This window comes from Mchenga conophoros, linkage group LG4 (genome assembly GCF_057382185.1).
Source record: "Mchenga conophoros isolate Kocher_MC1m ecotype Shallow Benthic linkage group LG4, M_conophoros_male_GT1.1, whole genome shotgun sequence".
In the NCBI taxonomy this organism is placed as follows: Eukaryota; Metazoa; Chordata; class Actinopteri; order Cichliformes; family Cichlidae; genus Mchenga; species Mchenga conophoros.
The window spans coordinates 34,692,663-34,712,910 of NC_140529.1; the positions used below are offsets into that span (position 1 = coordinate 34,692,663).

The 20,248-nt window shown below is 39.9% G+C and overlaps 1 protein-coding gene across 6 annotated transcripts in view; it reads left to right on the top strand.

The window, feature by feature from the left end:
- Positions 1-13,969, top strand: part of med25 (mediator complex subunit 25) — a 33,272-nt gene extending 19,303 nt beyond the window's left edge. The window contains exons 16-20 of one of the 6 annotated variants that reach the window (XM_085272036.1): positions 8,523-8,633; positions 8,855-8,926; positions 10,386-10,556; positions 10,644-10,764; positions 13,454-13,969. In XM_085272036.1, coding sequence (XP_085128162.1) covers positions 8,523-8,633; positions 8,855-8,926; positions 10,386-10,556; positions 10,644-10,764; positions 13,454-13,557 — 579 coding nt within the window. In that variant the 3' untranslated portion in view covers positions 13,558-13,969. Of the gene's footprint in view, positions 1-8,519; positions 8,634-8,854; positions 8,927-10,385; positions 10,557-10,643; positions 10,765-13,453 lie in introns of all 6 variants that reach the window. The other 5 variants (XM_085272035.1, XM_085272039.1, XM_085272038.1 and 2 more) reach the window with 5 other exon arrangements.
- Positions 13,970-20,248: the final 6,279 nt, after the last annotated feature.

Sequence of the window (20,248 nt, forward strand, 5' to 3'; positions counted from 1 at the left end):
TTTGCTCCACAGCCCTCATCCAACGTATTGCAGCTCACTAGGCTATGATTTTAGCATTTTATACACCAGCATAGTTAGAGCACCTGCACCCCCACCTCTGGCACCGGTTTGTAGTGCAAAATACAGGCAGTCCCGTACAGAAGAAGAGTGAATCATCTCAGGTTTAAGGTTTCTTCAGGAGGAAAGGAGAAGGAATTTTAAAGCTCTTGAAAACTGTGATTAGCATTTTTTCCACATTTTCTTACCTTGATAATCAAAATAAAAAGAAATAATCTTTAGACTAATGAAAGATGAAAACTTGTCTTATTTTATGGTACCTTTAAGAGGTAATGTAATTTTGCTATACAGCAAGGTGAAACCAAAACATTCACACTAGTTGCTGTGCTATGTTTTGTATAATGTGAAAAGTGTAAACTTGTGAAATTCAGCTTTAAGCAAAGAAGATGGGGTGTTAATTTTGCAGGCTGTCTAGATGTTAGCATTACATAAGACGTGCTGTAGGAGGCAAAGTGTGTGTCACTCTTCATGGACAGGGATGAGGAGGTCTAGAGACAAAGCCCGCCCTCCCACCTCCTTGCCTTCAATCTCACTGGCGAAGGTTCCCTGTTCCTGTGGCAGAGTTCATTACAGGTTACAAACATTGCTGCTTTGTCCACATGACTTGGAAATTTCACTCTCCCTCTCTGCTCATCTTCATCGCCGGAGACGGGGCGATTTAAAGTGTGTCCTCTGGATTAGCTGTCTTTTCCATCACAGGGTTGTACTCCAGTTTGTAGCATCCAGGGAGGAGAGGTGCAGCGTAACTGAAACAATGCAGCATCTAGCCAGAGAAGCAGTGTGTCTCTCTTTAAAAATGAAGCCCGCTGTCGGTTTTACACGAGTTGGATCACATTTCTCCACGCAGTCTGCTGTCATCAGCGATGATAGCGCTTGTTTACTCACCCTGCTAATTTTATGTCTTCGCGAATGCGCATAAGCCTTATACGTAACTTGAAGTCGTGTATATGTGTGAGCATCAGGGCATTTAGATTAGGCAGTAGACATGAAATTATAATGAAGATTTTTTTTTTTTTTTTTTTTTCCTGCCTCTTGTGTATCATCACATATTCAGTGCTGCATTACTAATAGTGAAGCGGTAGAGCAATCTTAACATAATTAAAATTTCAATTTGGACCCGTAGTTAAGGTTTCTCTGTGTAAACCCCTGGAGTGGCATTCTTTAGGAACAAGATTGCAGTTTGTTCTGTTCACTGCAAGACAAAATTAAATATTTTTCCCTTAAAAGCAATGCAAGCTCCTAAACCTTGATCCAGGATTTCACAGGTTAGTGGGTTAAAGACAGGAGATCAATCAGAGGCAGTAGAACAGAAAGAGGCAGCTGTTTTGTTAGTTCCCTCAAAAGACCTAAAGCTGTTTGTTGCACTGCTTTTGTTGGTCAGAAAACATACCCTGCATTAGTGCAATCCCAGGGTGATTTCTTCAGACTCAGCAAGATGGATGGGTTAAGGTGGGGGGGGGGGTGTTTGTCCCCCCCCCATCTTCTATCACAGTTTTTTCCTCCCTCAGTGTCTGGTTAATAATTTGTGCTTGGAGGAGGGATGAAACACCCCCTTCATTCCTCCTCGTCTCTCCCTTAGTGTAGAATCGCACAAAACACCACAGTACCTGCAGAGCACAGCTAACTCAGGAGCACTGCTGCCAGTTTCAAATTCTGCCTTTTCAAGCACCTACCACTCGTCTCATATTGCAATAGTCTGTCTTGGCTGATTTCTGTTTAAAGTGCAGGACTCTGCAGATAAAACTCAGATGATACTGACTGCAGTTCATTTTACTTCAGTATTTCAGGTGCTATATTTGTGAATTATTCAGACTCTCTCTTAGTAACAGCAACAGGTTTCCTCTTTTCATGTTGCTGTGTTTAACTGGAGATGCATATTGTATATGATATCCCCCACCCCGCCAGACGATGCTGGCGGCTTCAGTTTGTTTTAAACTGTGAAATCCAAAATAACAAACACCTCAGCTGGTGGTGCTTGAAGTTAAATCTCCGCTGGTGTATCATCGTCCTGTGTTTGCTTTTGCTTGCCGTCTGTGCACACACATGTACAAAGAAAGTCAATATGTGGTTTCACACTCTTTCAGCATTGTTAACACAGTAAACATCAACTACATATAGCAAATATGAAGTTCTGTAAATATGGATTATGGTTTCATAGCATTAGTATAAAAATATCGAAACCTGTAAACAGTATTGATTTATTTGGCCTAGATGGGTTTTTTGTTTGTTTGGATAGGTTCTTATTTAAAGGGAATAAATTAAAATCGATCGTGACATGCCCATACTCATATGTATGTTATTGATGACTGGACTAATTTCTTCTGTCTTTTTGATAGGCCACACAGACCACTCCAAAGTAACAAGAAGTCTTTCTTCTGCGATTTTATATAAAAAAAATAAAAATAAAATAAAATACTCAAAAGGTTCAGATGAAGTTAACATGAAGCTTCATAAGTCCTGAACACATTAACAGGGTTTCAGAGTTCCTCTTTTATATCTTGTGAGTCTTTACTTAATGAATCCTTTATTTAAACAGGTAAATGGTAAATGGCCTGTATTTGTATAGCGCTTTTCTAGTCCCTAAGGACTAGAAAAGCGTCCCTGGGTTGGACCCCGGGTGGCTGTGGCTACAATGTAGCCACAGCCACCCTGGGGCGCACTGACAGAGGCGAGGCTGCCGGACACTGGCGCCACCGGGCCCTCTGACCACCACCAGTAGGCAACGGGTGAAGTGTCTTGCCCAAGGACACAACGACCGAGACTGTCCAAGCCGGGGCTCGAACCGGCAACCTTCCGATTACAAGGCGACCTCCCAACTCTTGAGCCACGATCTCACTGAGATCAAAATCCACTTTAACAGGCTCTAGAAAGTATGAGCCCGGACAAAACATACAAGTAAGCACCATCAGAGGTGTGGACTCGAGTCACATGACTTGGACTCGAGTCAGACTCGAGTCATTAATTTTATGACTTTAGACTTGACTTGAAAAAATGTTCTAAGACTTGTGACTTGACTTGGACTTTTACACCAATGACTTGGGACTTGAATTGGACTTGAACCGGTTTACTTGAAAAGACTTGATATTTTACCCCAAATATAAAATTTAACATGCATATTATATAGAGATTGAAAATGTGACGTCATTCACGGGTAGAACCGCAAAGGATTCTGGGAACTCGTGGCAAGCGGTACTAGCGCACGCAGGCTTTCAATTAAAATCAGTTACACAGCGATAAAAAGAAACACAAAAATGTCAAGAAGCCGTTGTATTATTAACTGCAATAGCCGGTCGCATGACAGCCACGGGAAGCCGACGGGTAAAGAGATCGGTTGTTATCGGATTACGACGTTGAAGAGAAATTGTTCAAGCCATGTTTCCGAAGTAACAAAGAGGCGACTGGATTGCAGCCATTCAAAGACCAAATATAACGTCCTAGAACACTCCAGCTCACAGGTTAGTCTGCTCCAAGCATTTACACGAAGGTCAGTGTCTTTTAGTGGTTAATATGTCATTTTCATAACATAATTGGTGATATAGGTTACAAGCAAGTCTGGCGCTGAACAGAAATTGTCGCGCTATGCTCCTTTGTTTATTGTGCATAAATAGTAAATTATCCTGACACAATATTGCGTTTCGCTTCTGTTATTATGGTACATTGACAAAAACATATACTTTTATTCACAGGATAAAACAGGTTTTTTGTATCACTAATTGCCCAGTACGATTACAGCATACAGTATTATTGTCACTGCTACATTTCTGTGATGCTACCAGAAATTATTTCCACTACTAATTAATTACCGTTGAGCTCAAAGGTCCTATTTATAAACGGTTAACGAATGTGTATTTATGAAGACGATTTGTGAGACTGGTAAACTTATGATAGGTACGATGGTCTTTACTTTCTACACGGTGCATTTCAAGGTCCTGTACCCATCCGTCGGTAAACTGTACCTGGGCTTGTTGCAGTGACCGGAAGTTACTAAACTTCATGAGTGTATGCACTCACTCCAAGAACCGTATGATTATAAATATGCATATAAATATGCTAAGATGAGATAGCTGACTTCATCTAACTAGCAAATGTTGTCCAGGCTACGTTGGTGATGCAGTTTTTTTTTTTAATATGTATGATATTTTTGTCATGCGATTTTAAAGCTGGTCCTACAACCGCATCCAAGAATAACATGCAGCTTATCTCAGAACTGTCGGTGAAAATTATTCTTGGAGCTAGGTTTAATTGAGCTGCATTTTAAAGAGGTGCAATTTCACAATTTGTGTATATTTTCTAAGTTCACTATTTTGTCATGTGTTGAGAAAAACACAGATTTAAAAATTACATGGTCTAATATTTACATTTAGCATAACTGCAACATTATTTTTTCGTTTGTTTTTTTTAAAGACTCGAAAGGACTTGAAATTCAAAGTTTCAGACTTGTGACTTGACTCGAATTTTACACCAGTGACTTGAGACTCGACTCTGACTTGCCTGACATTACTTGAGACTTGACTTGAGACTTGAGGATAAAGACTTGAGACTTACTTGAGACTTGCAAAACAATGACTTGGTCCCACCTCTGAGCACCATTCCCCAACTCTCTGTGAATGGTACTTATGACCATTTGCATTTCTTTTTTTCCTGACCTCACAGCCCATGTTCGTTGGTGGTGCTAGTTTCAGTCATTATGCAGATGTACTGTTTATAAGCTTGGGGAAACATGCAGTTGGCTGAGGCTGCGTCCACACTAATGCGTTTTCTCTCCGTTTTGGCCTTCCGTCCACACTGAGACGGCGTTTTAGAAATGCTCTCGAAAACGCAGACTTTCTAAAACGATGACACATTTTAGTCATGTGATGCAGTCATGTGACCAATTAAAGATGGCGTAGTGCATTATACAGCAGTTGTTTTGATTGCTCTAAAAAAGATTAATATCAGTTTGTACATGCTCCAGATAGCTTTTCTTCAAATTCTTTAATTCTCACTCGCTTTTGCGCATGCGCAGCACTGGAACGTAAGCGTTTTGGGCCATTTCAACGTGGACGCACAACTCTGTGAAAACGACTGAAAATGCTAGTGTGGACGTGGAGCGTTTTCAGACGTAAACGCAGTTTTCAAATCTACCCGGGCTAGTGTGGGCGTAGCCTGAGGAAGTCACTTGGGTGATTGACGAAACATTTCTCCCACTGAAAACTCTACACCCAGATGAACAGATGAGCATGGATCAAGACACAAATACACACAACTTTCTTTCACTTAAAGTGGTGCAAAAACAGTTGTACTAATGATCAAGAAATCTGTCTGCTCTTCATGTGCCTGGACAACCGTTCAGAACCCCGTCAGTCTCAGTGGATGTGCTGCTGGGGACCCAGTAAGTGCTGTGTTGAGTTTGAGGTAGATTGGATTTGGCGGTTCTCATATTTTGGCTAAAAGTTGTTCTCTGTTCTTAGTGTTTCCCCCAGAGTGACTGTAGCCACTGTGTGTGTGTGGGGGGGGTTGGGGAAACACACAGAGAGATGATTGTTTGCTTTATTTTAGAGAGCCATTGGCATTAACAGTCCCCAAGCCAAGTTAATTTTGCCAAACTGTCACCTTGACCCTAATGTACTTCGAGCTTTAACCCGAGAACCAAGAATTAACCTGCAAACAGGCCTTTGAAGGAGTGTTAAAAAGAAGAGCTGGCTTAAAAAGAGGGCCCAACACTCAAACTGACTCTTACAAAAATAACTGGCCATGGTTTTTTATTTGTTTTTGTTTACTTTGGCCTTCATATTCCTCTGACAAAAGACTTGAATCACTCACTCATTTTGTTTGGATGAGCAGTTCTCCAGAATGCTGCAACCCACAATCTGCCCAATCTGCACAGCCACGTTTTGAGTAGGCACAATCACACACAGATTCAGCAAGTGTGTTACATTTTTTTTTCTTTTCTTCTTTTAACAGCAGCTTTAGGATTGTCTCAATGTGACACTTTTAGGTAAACACTGTTGAAACTAGTTTATTTTTTGTAGCTACTATTTAACTCTCCCTGTGTTAATGTTTAAAAAAGAAGATAAGCTAAATCGTTTAACTTTAAATCCACTTGTTTCAGTAAAGTAAGAACTGTTTCACTTTGATCGTGTGACGTTCATGATATCATTATAATATTTGACATCCCACACTTTAAAGATTTAGCCATAGTTTACACATAACATAAAGTGGATATCCGGTGCTGGTGAAAGAGGATCAGCTCTCCTTTACGTTGTGCATACACAGATGTGGTTTGCTTTTAGGGTGAGGATCGGAGATGCATATACACGATTATCAAAAGGAAGCCAAGACAGAATGGTAGATTGAACAGTGCTCTTCCTATTAGCAGAAGAGAAGCATTATTTTTCATCTGGGCACTAATCAGATTTTGATCTTCAGTTTGTTAATTGGATTTTGCATTTGGGAATAAAAAGCAATTTTAGCCGCTTGAATATTTGTAACATTTAGCAGTTTTCAATTCAAGATCCATTCACTTAAATTTGGACTTTTTTTCATTTCCATTTGCACAATAAGTATAACAAAACAGCATATTTATATATTTATTTTTGGCAGTTTTGACAGTTAGGCAGTGGAATGCTTACAAAAACAAACGACGATTTGTTTTTATTTTTCTTTTCTAGCTGATGACAGGTGGAAGGACTGACTGCTGCAGTTCACCTGTCACACTGTAACACAGGTGTCCTAGGGCAAGCTCAGAGAGTGCAGAAACCTTCAATGGAACAGAAAGGCCACAGGTCACTTGAGCGCAATTTTCACAATAAATATACCCTCAGAAGCTTTCTGACGTTTCTGGTTTTAAGCAAGAGGTGTCAGAAAAACTAACACAAGGATTGACTGGTCTGTAACAGCCATGTGCTGATAGCAGCATTGATCCATTTGAAGTTGTCTCCTCATCATTGTGTAGAACGATTTGGGTTGTTCACACACTTACAGGAAGTTAGAGCTGGGACCGTTGTAAGATAGGTTAGGTTCACGGCACTGATGTTGTGTCTTAGCAGTAATAATTGTGGTTAGTACAATTTGCAAAGCTACATCTCTAAGTCAGAATCCAGTCTAGATCCAGTGATACAGTAGCGCTGTGGAGTGCTGGTTGTTGTCACATAGCCAGCTTGTGGAGGACTGGGTTAGGAGAGGGCCAAGAGACTTTGTTTCTGGAGGACCCGGGCTAAATAACTTTTAAACGATCTGAACCGCAGTGCAAAATTGCAGGTTTGAATTAGTGGCTGTGGGAGAGGAAACTCACCAGTGATTTGCATTCGTAGCTGACAGATTATGTCTGCCATGATTTGCTTTCCTCAGAAATTACCTGAGCGTCTGCTTGTAATGCTGTTAAATCTGCATTTAAGGTTATGAGTGCTGCTGCAAGAAATTAATCAACAATTCTCAGATGCAGCAAACAGATTCTGTCTGCCATGGATTTCATTCTTATTAAATTATCTAAACTTTGTCAGTTTTCTAAAAGAGACCCCTCTCCACCCAAGGATAACAGATAAAAGCCTTACTGTTGTTAAAGTAACACAGACTTCAAGAAAACTATATATGCAAATCTATATATTATGCAAATAATAATTTGGTTACAATCAAGTTATATTATGATAAATGTAATCAGTGAATAAAATTATTTTTCTGTACTGCTGCTGAGTGATGTAACTGCAGACAGGCTGTATGAGTCATGGTTGGATGTTGCAGACATGTCTGGGCTTTCCCAAGAGGAGGGAGAAAGGGAAGTAGGAGTTTGTAGAAGCTATAAAGCTAAACTGTGGACTCGCTTTTTGGATTTTTCATGAAACCATAAGGGTTTAAACCTGTTTATAAAGTATTGTTACATCTTTTTTTAAATGGTTCTAACAGGTTCTAGGCCACCAAAGTAGAAGCCTAGCAATGCATAAAGTGTACATATCATCAAGGGGTGAGCTGCCGTTAACCGGTGGACTGGTAACTGTATTCAACTAACAGGGCTACTCAGTTGAAGTGTGTTACCAGAGGATGCAGGGTAGTCACCTGGACATGTCTCCCTGTCACAAATTTTAAATAAGTTTCTCGCAGTTCGTACTAGGATAATAGACTTGGACTTCCTATACAGGCGTAACTGGGATCTGTCACTGTGCTAATGTTCAGTTCCTGAACCATCAAAATATGGCCTGGTTCTTTTAAGTGACCAATCCAGAGTTTGTGCCCACTCTGTGTGGGTGGGTTTTTGTTTTTTTTTTTGGTTTTTTTTTGTTTTGTTTTGTTTGTTTTTTTTTGGATTAGTTGTTTTTTCTTTCTGGATTTTTGTTGGATTTTTTTATGTGTGTGTGTGTGATGTGTGAAATACAGTGGTGTCATTCAAGTCATATACTAAAGAGATGGAGCAGTGTTGGAGTGGAGACCAGTTAAAGATGGTTAAATGTTATAATAACCGCAGTTTCTTGCTTTCTCTGGTTATTCAGCAGTTAAACAGTGCAGCAGGACCTATGCAGCCCAATCAGGTCCCCCCCAACCAGAACTTCATCAACAGAGCCCCAGGTCCTATTCCAGTTTCCCACGGCAATGTCCAGCAGCAGGTAAATAAATGAACCCTCTTTGTGCTGGCTCGTCTGCCCGTTTTCCCTCATCAGATTCCTCCTGCACTGCCTGATGTTGACACCTGAACTGCCTGGGATTTCTGCATGCGTTGCTGCTAACTCTTTCCTCCACTGTTTTTTTTCTTTTTTTTCTTTTTTTTTTCCTCACACTTCCACCACTCTTCTCCACTCCCCCTCCCTCCTTCTTCTGATCTGACCAGTCTGTGGTGGTGGGCATGCCCCCTGTTAGTCAGGTCTCTATGATGGAGGAGCAACAGAGACAGAACAACATGGTGAGACCCAAAGTAGCTCTCAACTTAACCAACCTGTATTTACGTTGTTCACAAGGGCTTATAATTATAATATTAGAATTCAGTTGTAGGTCTTACTGAGCTACATCGATTATAATACAATATATAGTATAATAAGCTCCTTGTGTCTTCATTCAAAGCTACCTTACAATTGCATCTCTTGTCCTGAAAATCAAGAAACATTCGTTTGTTTGACGGTGTCAGGAATCTTGTATTCAACCTTTTTCACACGTGCTGCAACATTATCCAACATACACTACATGGACAAACGTCCTTGGCCACCTACACAACACATTGTAATCTTGTCTGGGACTTTGTGGCTGAATTACTATAGCTCCTAAATGCTTTCCCTTTCCAGTGAAAACTCTCAAATTCAAAGATTAAGAGGTGTGACCAAATAATTTTGCTCATACAGTACATGAGAATTCAAAAATGCAATGAGGCTCCCTCACTTAAACCACATGGAGTATATCCAGTAGAGTGAATCTCTGCAGAGGACTTTTTCCTACATTGTGACGACTGTGGAATTTCCCCCAACCTGATTCTTTTATGATTTCTCTTACATTTATGTGTGAAAATGTTGATAGCTATTTCTCTCAACCAATTGCTCAGCATCAGCCTGGTGTGTAGCTAATTTACATGGACTATATTTAAAAAAAAAAAAAAAAAAAAAAAATTGAGGTTGACGTCACCTGTTGGTTTTAGACTCAAATTTGAGGCCTAATTTTTAGCTTTGTCAGTTTTTCTGAGCCAGGAGTGATTCATGCTATTCATGCTAAGCAAGGCTGGTTTTAGTGCTGTTTCTTTGTATCTTAACAACCTTTGGAGCCAGCCTCATGTGGCCACTAGAGGAACTGCACATTCCATAATTGCTTCATTTTTCAGCTGCTTGCTAATTTCCTGTCACAGCATGTGTGCTGATGTTTTAAGCTCCTGTTGAGTAAGTCTGAGACCGCATGCCCTTGATGCTAAATAATACATTAAACTGATGACATGCATGCATATGTTTGTGTAATTTAATGAAATTGATCTTTTATTGTCATCTGAAGGTTTTTAGACTGTAGTCGCCAATATCAGACTCCAATAACTCCTTGTATTTGTAGTTGGCTGGGGATCATATTTAAGGTACCCCAAGTGTGTAAACTGAGATTATGGGTCATCCACCCAGTAATTTGGAGAGCCAGAACTTATCTTATTTTTCCATTTTTAGAATAAGTGCAGGTCAAGTTTAACTTTTCTTTTTCTTCACTTGAACCAAGTGAGTGCTCAGTGAGCCTGCACAAACACTGCTTTTTTTTTTGTATGTGACAATGTTGAATTCTAATTTGTCACACCACTGCAGCTGCTATTAACTGTAGCATTGCTTTCAAAAATAGCAGTGTTTGTGATTACTCTAATTAATATTTAGGCTTAACTCTTAAACTGTGTGGCGTTCCTTCAGATGACAATGAGAGCTGCCGGACCAACCAATCAACAGCCGCCCGTCAGTGGCGCTCCACCTAATCAAGTTCCGACTAGCGGACAAGCCCCGCCCCAGGGTCCCATCCTTCGCCTCACAAATCCAGGAGCCAATCCACAGCTTCGCAGTCTCCTTCTCAGCCAACAGCAGCCAGTAAGAGTGCACCAGTCAGCTGTTCGAATGAATTACCTTGTAGTAAATGCTTGATTCTGAAACTGTTGTGTGTCTCTGTCCTTGCAGCAGGGTGGGGTGTCTCACATGCCAAGCATGATGTCTCACCAAGGTTTGGGACAACAGATGGTCCACCAGGCCCCAGGAAGTGGGGCTCAAATGCAGAGCCAGTGGAGGCAACCCATGACAGGTCAGCAAGCATCCCACAGAGAGATGGAAAGAGTTCACTAATATTTGACTCAAGTAGGCATTTAGAATACGGGTCAGGAAATGTGCTCATTGAAGGATATTAAGCTTGACATCTAAAGAAAATAATAACTTTTAAAGGTCACATTTCTAGAAACTGACAACAAGTTAGCAATTCTTGTTTTATTCCATTAAAGATATTTCTGCAGACTTTTATTTTCAAAGCAAATTTTAAAGCCACCAAAGCAGCCATCTGTATCTAACAAAAGTTCATGGACTTGTTAAAGTTGAAGATTTCATTCAAGTGTGTGTTTGTGTGTACTGGGCAAATTTTGATTCGTGACATTTTATTTTTGTGCACATTGATTGAAATGTTCTGGTGCATTAATCTATTGATTTCAAACTTTAAATGTTTTCATTGCTTAAAAAAACAAGAGCAGTCAGCCTCTACTGAGCCTGAAAATTCCCTCAATGCCACGCATGAGCTGAGCCCATGGAACCAGAAGGATTTCTGGGTCAACGTTAGTTCATATGATATGTTTTTATGATAGAAGTTCAAACAGGATGAACGTGTGCTTCATTTTTCTTAATGCAATTTGATGTGTTTTTGTGAAAATAAGACTAGAGATGTCCAATTATATCATGTCTGGCAATAGAATACTTCACAAGATACCCGGACCAACATCTGGATATACTCCAGAAAGTTAATTACATAATCTTCTTGGCAGAGGTAAAACGATGTTAAATTTTGGTAGGAAGTGGCGTGACTCAAAAGGTTGATGAGGAGGGCAGAAAGTCTGAGCCGCAACATGGAGAATCTGGCCATTTTTAAAAATAAAAGACCCAGTAGAGATTAAATGTTCTGCTTCTGAAATGTTCCTTTTATGATGTGAAGCTGTGAGATGAACAGGCTTTTTGGATCATGCTTTATAGGGATATGTCCATTGTCTTCCATGCAGTGTAATGTTTATGCCACAGCTGGTAGGGCTGTGCGATATGACCAAAATCTCATATCCCGATATAAGACATTTATCGTCCCGACAACGATATATATCACAAAAATTTAACATTTTGTGAATCTCAGGCAACTCGACTCGCGTGAAGTATTTTCAGCTGGGCGGCGTGTACCTGGAGTCGGGTGTTACATAAGTTGAAACGGCCGCAATTTTCTTTGAGTATTTATTACACGGCATGCTGCGGGGAAAAGGCTGTTCTAAGGTTTATTTTTTAGCACCTGGCGGCTCTTTTTAGCTTCTCGTCCGTAAACGTTCTGCATAGTATTTCACGTGATTCAGTTTATTTTGAAAAATCAGGACAGAATCTTCAGCTTTATTGTGAAAGGTCTATGTGGAAAATAAACAAGTGGACGGCAGAGCCACGCGATGATTTTACCGTCATTGTTGCTAACGCCAACGCTTGAAAACAGTGGCTTGTCCGTCCGTAGTGTGGCTATATTAAGTATAAGAGAAAGAGAGAACTTAAAGGAATTCTACAGTAACCATCAAAACTATGGAAAAATATTGCCGTAAACAGTTTATTTTATGACACCACAAAACAAACGATAGCATAATATGAAACGATAGACATTTTCATATCATCAGCCGATATATATCGTTATATCGAACAGCCCTAACGGCTGCCCTAAATGAACAATATTGGTAATTACCAATATCATTTATGTTTCTACAATGGTTAATCCATTATTTTTTTCAATTGCCCAAACAGAATTATTGTTTGTATTCATGAATTTGCAATTTTACTGACCTACAAAAAGCAGAAATTTTTTTTAAAAAAATTATTAGTTTTCTATCTCAGAGAAGTGTAGTGTGCCGGCTCGTGAATTCAGTTTATTATTTGCCTAATAAATAACAATATAAATGACTTTTTTTTTTTTTTTTTTTTTTTTTTTTTTGACAGAAGTATTCGTGTTTTTATGAATTTGTAATTTACTGTAGAGGTTTAGTGCTTTATTATTGACTCGAAATTACACAAAACACTATCGTAATCTAGTGTTTGGGGTAACAAATTACTTTCTATAGGGAGTAAATAAATTAAATGTGTTGCGTTTGAAAAAGTGCAGAGTAGACGTGGCTTTTCTTTTTTAAGAGTACTGAAATCCAACACTTGTTACACCCTCTGAGAGTATGGATTGATTTTAGTCACTGGTTTGCTTTGTGGTTTGATATGCACGTACTGAAAGTAATCAGAAAAACAAACAAAAACAAAGCTACGCTTGCAACAGAAAACACAGCCGCTGTGCAGTCGTCCCAGTCTGAACGCTGTCAGTGCCATCAGGCAGTGCACGTGGATGGGGGTGTCAAAGATTTCCCTGATGATAGAAATGGCTCCATATACATAATCTTTGTCTGCGATTGCCTGTGGTTTGTTGTTCATGTTTTACTTTGAGAAAAAATAAAACGGAAGCACTTGGCTTCGAAATCCTGCATGTCTGAGCCAATACATTTTATTGCAGCGCATAAACATTTTAGCTCACTGTACACAGTAGTAAGTACCTTGATGTTTACTTATCTCAAACAAAGTGTCTCTAAAGTAGGTCTCTGTAAAAAGGAGAACAAATGCAGTGCCGCAGCATATTAGTTCTCACTATCCTGCTTTAAACTCTTAACTTTTTCTCTCCGCTTCGATTTTTAAAGCGTTTCCAGAAACTGTCTTATCCTTTCTTCCCATCCCAGGTCAGATGATGATGTCTGGAGCTCAGAGAGGAGCCGTCCCGCAGCCCGGGATGCCACAGGTCTCGAGCATGATGGAGGATGAAGTCCTCATGGATCTTATCTGATGGAACTGGGCTTTCAATTTGAATCTGGGCAGCCATTTTTCAGTTTCGACACATATGTCTGCTCTGTCGCTTTAATCCTACAAATGTTCAACGTAATTAGGAAACAAGTCATAAACATTTTTTTTTATTTTATTTTTTTTAATTACAGGACTGAGTCGCTGAAGTTAATTAGGGGCACACAATGTGAGCATTAGTTTTTCATGTAAATGTTCAAACCATCAGCACGCTAATCCCCCATACTACACACAGGATAGAACAAGCTATCATGCTTCTAGAAATTATACTAAGTTTTATCATTGAAATGGAAACCTGTGTTTTTTTTGTTTTGTTTTTTTAAATTAAGATTTTTTTTTAATTATTGATCATGTTGTTTTATGGAGATGAAATAAAGGTAAACATCGTATAAGACCAAGTTGTTTGTGATTACAAAGAGGTTTTGTTGTTGATGAGTCCGCACTCCTACCACCACCCCCGTGTGAACGCCGCTTGGACTCTTAAGGTGGGAGAGAGTGAGACTGAAATAGACACAGTAATAGATAGTTCGGTGTCTTTTTCTGCCAAATAGTGTCACAGTGTTAATTTTAACTACTCCAATATGTTGTGGAACCATAGAGAGTCTCCTCGTGCCAAGTAGTCCTACCAGATGGCATCAGTTGGCCATGTTTCCCTTGGCATAACGTACAAACAGGCTGGCCGCATGCGCACATGGCACGGACTCCACATATATGCCCACAGTCTGCTTTCGCATCAGTTCTATTGCATGTGAGTTAAGTCCTGTACATCGACAAACACGGGCCTGTTGTGCACCTCGTGGTGGCACGGGCGCTGAGAGAAAAGGGAGAATGACGCACCTGAACTTTTCAGTCTCTCACATATGTTTAATGACATATGTCAGTTTATGCAGTCCCCCCACCCCCCAAAGAACGTGGACACTGTGTGTACACACTAACCAACAGGAAATGATGTCAGTCCCTGTCACCTGGGAGACTGAGACGGTTGCTAAGATACCGTGACAGTGGGTTCTTGTTTCTGAGCTTTTTCCTCAGCCCCGCTTTCACATGGACTCGCACAGATAGACACTAGTCCCTCAGTGGCTGGTGTTCATCCCTCCCATCCCTTAATCACTGGCCGGCCCTCGGAGCCCGGCTTAGCTTCACTTCATCTTCCTCTCTCCCTCTCTATCTCCGTCTATCTGCCTCCATCTCAATATGGATCTATTAGTGCCTTTCTAGGCTCATAAGTTTTTCAGTATCCAAGTTATTAACAGCCAAATTCATTCATATGGAATAAAAATGGTTAAATGTATAGACAAACATAATAAGTTTACCAAATCACTACTTGGGGAGCTGATAGCCAAGCGGTTAGTACACGAACTACATGGACACAAATGCCATCAGCGGTGATTCCCCAGTTTGCTTCCTTGTGTTTCTTACTCACGCATTTCCTGTCTGTGTCAGCTGGCGTTTTCCAAAAATTAATTTTACTAGTCATGCAAAACAATTGCATAAAATGGACATTTCCTTTTTCTCCAAAGAGATTACAACCGTCAACAAAATGTGAGGAAACTGCTGCTGTGACTTCATATCCAAAACATGATTTCTGTACTACGCTAAAGTTGATATAACTGAACATGAATTCTTTGTAGCACAAGACAGTGCAGTGAGAAAAAAATCTTTATTTGTTTAAACTTAATTTAACCAGGAAAATTTTCAATAACATCCCAGTTGAACACTAAGCATCTGCAGGTAATGGAAGTAAGACTAAAGGGGTGAAAAAAGAAAACAAATTAATGAACCCACATGGTAAAATTCTCTCCCCTGGTGGTGAAAATATTGTATTACAAATTCATTGCGCTCATTACGAAAAGTACCTTTAAAATCAGCTGGAAATCTGCCCATGGTGTAACCCATCTTTCAACCTCTGACAGCTGGAATAGGCTCAAGCCCCTCCTAATTAATCAGCAGAAGAATATATATGGGTGTTATCATGTGACCCTTTACCTTTCATTGAGAATAATGAGTAATAGTGTGGCTGTCAACCCTTTTACAGCTTCTTCTAAGATGGAACATTGCAGAAAAAGTTTGTTTTGGTGTTTTCTGTGGTCATGAATAATAAATTAATAAATTCGGTTTCCCTTCCATGCTTGCACTGTGCAAAAAATGACGTGTGGTTCATTCAAATAAACATGATGCAATAAGGTTTTTTGACAGCCTTGCTGCATATATTAGCATATAAAAGAGTTATAATTAGATATTCTGAAAACCTTAACCTTGTATTTTAATACATTAAGGAAATTAACTTTAACACCAATTGGGAAAGCAATAATCACAAAGAAGCATTCGGTAATTAAAGCATTAAATCAATGATGACTGTCTTATACAGAAAATATCACGAGGGTTTTGGTGAGTTATTAGTTTAAGTCATGTTCCTCTTGCTTATGATGCAATGGACTAATTATCTGGCGATCACATGATGTCAAATTATTGCACATTTCTTTGCTTAAACACTAGTGTTGTGGTTTTAGTTTGCACCCCTCAGAAGAAGAATATTTGATGTTTCTCTTCTGGTTGTAGATGAAACTATACACCACCAGTGTGTCCTTTACTTAGCCCTGACAGACAATTTTTCAATGGCCAATTAAACATTAAAATATAATTCATTTAGTTGCAGAGCTAGACAGTTTGGTAAATAAAAAGAACTTCATGAGCACTGCAGAACTAGAACTAGAAAATGTGCAAATTAGTTCCTGGAGTGAAAATGAAGACATTTAATTGCACAAGAGCTTAAAATCTTATAATCACGGCATAATTAGGAAAGCTGCGTTTCATAATTATGGACGTGGTAACCCATGTACATCTACATTATTTCCTCGAGCTCCTCCTAGTAGTTTCCAGATTCACCAAGGAGGCTGTGTGATCTCAACCTCCATTAAACTCACCTAACTATCTATGGTGAACCAAACTCTGTGAAACTCAAATTCCTTCCCTTTAGGCAGTGCAAGTATGAAGGATGAAAGGAGATGAGTCGACTTCTGATCTCCTTCAAAATAAAACAGCAAACATTCAGGACTTCAGTTCAGGCGCATTTAGTTTAATGAGATGGGGAAAGCGGTCGTCACAATGGTAAGAGTGGCCTGACAAAGAGAACAAAAAGTATGGCTGACGTGTATAGCTTGATGTAGCTTAAGTAAACTCAGCACAGAGCCTGTTTGGTGAGTTATCTATGGGCTCCATAAATACCTTAAAGAATGCCACTATATCACAGTGCTGCACTGCAGCTTCAGATGATATAAAGCTCAGAGCATGCCACTTCTGAACTCGTCATTTTATTGCAAGTTTATAAAGAGATCAAGTGCTATTACAAATGCACATCCTATAAGGCAGCAACCAGCTCCCAACTCCAATGAGACATTCCAAAATTTTTGAGGAGAAGTAAATATTTAAAAGTGTAGTAAGTAACATTTTTCATGCATTTTTATTCAAATGTTAACTTGAAAAAGAAGACTTCCCTTGACTCTCACTTCTAAAAGCACCCAGACTTGTTTCTGTCGGTGCAAATTTGACTATTCAAGCTGACATATTTTAGGACAACAGGTGTGTTATATATACCCTGGACAGGTCACCAGCCTGTTACAGGCCAAGCTCTGCGATGGGGGGTGTTTAATAAGCTCCCTGCAGCTGTTGATAGTTTGATCATTGCCAAGTTAACTTTGTTACCACGTACAGTCAGGTATACACTGTATACCACAGCCACAGCAGTCACAGCACCTCATACATGATCCTCCTCCTCGAGATTAGATATAAGCAGGTCTGAAATCAGCACCCACCGACCAATCAGATCTTTGCAAAATGCCATCGCCATTCCTTCAGACTTTTATTCATGCATTTCTGGAGGGTCAAAAGTTGCGCGCGTCTGTTTTTCTGGTGAGCGTCAGTAGTAAACATAGATTCTTGGACACAACTTTGTTCCTTGATGGGTTTTTTTCCTGTTTTCTACAAATAATTTTATAACACTTTTATTGTTCTACATTGACGCTTAGATCATAGAACACATGATGTAAGCCGTGGCTTGAATAGAATTTTTAACCTGCCGGGTGGGCGAGCACACAACATGGACACCCAAGTTTGTGAATGTGATAACTCTAAAAAGAAGCAACCTAGGAGTTTCAAATGGATACCATAGGTGTATCTACTAAAAATCTTGATCGAGTTTGAATCTCATTGACTTTGGCCTCAAGGTCATAGGTAAGAGATCAAGTTTTCTTGCATTGTAAATGCAATAACTTGAAAACAAGGTGATGTAGAATTTTGAAATTCATACCATATCTACTAGGAAGCTGAGGGGTACAATTAGCCACCACCAGTATTTTGTGTTTATTGTTTTTATACCCAGACGATTAAATTTCACTGCAGCTGCAGGTGAAAGAATAAGCATGTAGTCTATGTTTTGTGAATAATGATGTCTTAAATCCAACCACGTTTGATTCCTCAACTTACCACCGAGCTAAAAGCTTTGACATCGGCGAGCAAATGTCTGTTTTTAGCAATTTTTTCAAAGTGTGTTTTCAAATTTACGCAGTGTAAAAATGACAACGCTCACCGATGTCATGATTCAGACAAGCAGCTTCAGTGGATGCCCCCAATGAAATTACGTTTGTAATCCATCAGATTAATACATCCCACGTATAAATAAAAGAGATGATACGTGCTGATAAGTTTGTTTACTTACACAGTCTGCATTTTTACCAGAACTCTGTCTGGTCTTCAAATAGGTTAAACCTAATATAGTCGATCTTTTCCAGCATTCCTACAGTGTGTTTTCAATACTACACCGCTGCACTGTGCTTGTCCTGTTATAGACACTGATACCGCTGATTTGTCTGCAGCAGCTGTGTTGCTGTTGGTCTGTATTCTGTGTTTTACCTCTTTATATTTTTCCATGATTGTAGTTTTAAGTCCAGGGCTAAGCTGTCAGTAGGCCTGTCTACAGCTGTGATTGGTCAGAAGCTGCCAAAATCACCCTTTTTATATGAACATGCTTCTACCTAGATTGATGAACCCTGGGTTAACTTATTAAATAGATAACCACCTTTCTAAGACCTGCCGACGTTAGGGTAAGTGAAGCCAGATAATGGAAGGATACGTGAACTTGCTCTGTGCAGTTGTACAGTACGCTTTTAAGACGTTAAGATTGTTTGATGTGTGGATGCGTACACCTCGGAGAGAGGATAGATGCTTTTGTCAAGCTGAGCAGTGTTGTCACACATCAAACCTTATAAAAATCTCATGTTCAGAGTGAAACACGTTTTCTCCGGGGAGATCTTATGTGACTGCAGTAAAAAGAAAAGTTCACGTTCTCTAATTCTGGGTCAAATGACAAAAACTAATTATATTAAAAAGAAAAGCTAAGCTTGTCAGCAGAAGTAACTGAGCTTTTGATATTCCACAACACACCGAGTACAGTCAAGTTTCCCAAAAATATGTATAGACAACAAAAAGTACATATGTGGTCCTGATCCTTTTTTAAATAATTCAAATAGTTGTTGTACTCCTTTGTAGTTCTAGTTTTCATGTTCCCCTCTCCCTGTCTTCATGCCTCAGTGTGTTATCTGCCTTGCAGTAACTTCCTGTTTTCCTCTTTTAGAGTTTTATTTCCTTGTTAAATCTAGTTGGAATATCGCATTGATGGAAATCTCTCTCTCTCTCTCTCTCTTTGAGATTATGTATCGCCTCCAAACACCCTCCTTCTGGTTGTCATCTACATAGGTTCCCCCTGTTCTGCAAGCTGTTCATTTACGTGCCCCACCCTCCCTCCTTGTTCTCAATTCTTTAACTTCTTCATTTCTATTTAGTACATGGGGATTTGCCAGGCCTGGGAGCCATCGCCAGTCCCCTTCGATTCCTTCCCCAAACCGCAGCTCAATTCATGTCAAAGCATTCACTTTTACCTACTAAAACGCTGTCAAACCTAAAATGAGGACGTGGGCCCAGCTAGTGAATTGTAACTGTGTGCCTCTTTGGTGTTGTGCATTTGGGTCTGTTTAAGACCTTTTGCTAAATTATCAAACAAGCAGCTCATAAATTCACCGTGCTCCGTCTGGCTTCTGGCAAAGCTTCTGTCACATTTACATGCACTGCTGAATTTTTTTTGGAGGGAAAGTTTATAACTAAACTTCCTATGGCCACAAGTGCTCAGCAAGTTCATGCAGCTTCTGGTCAAACATGTTCTGTAAAATAAAACAATTCATGCATATTTAGAAATATTTCTGCCACGTTTTGAATATCCAGCTAGTTTCCAGACATTTCCTGAAACTGTTGTTACGTTCCCCTGAGGGGTCTAGGCGGTGAGGGGGAAGTAACAAAAAGTGTCCGGGTCAGGAAAAGGAGTCAAGGAGGCAAATACGGACATGCAGCTCACTAGCTGAAAACCACCAAAAACACAGCTCACTAGCTACAAACACTCAGACATACAGCTCACTAGCTGCAACCACACTAATGGCACTCTGGCCCAGAGCTCACCTTTCCCTGGGCTTAAATCTCTTTAATTACTGATGAGAGTCAGCTGCACAAAAGGGAAAGGTGGCACCTCAGGTAGAAGAGGTGGTGGGACACGCCCACACAGGCACCTTCAGGAGGAGGCCCTGCTAGGGCCGTAACACTGTTTAAAATTTGAGACAGTTTCTCAACTAGTG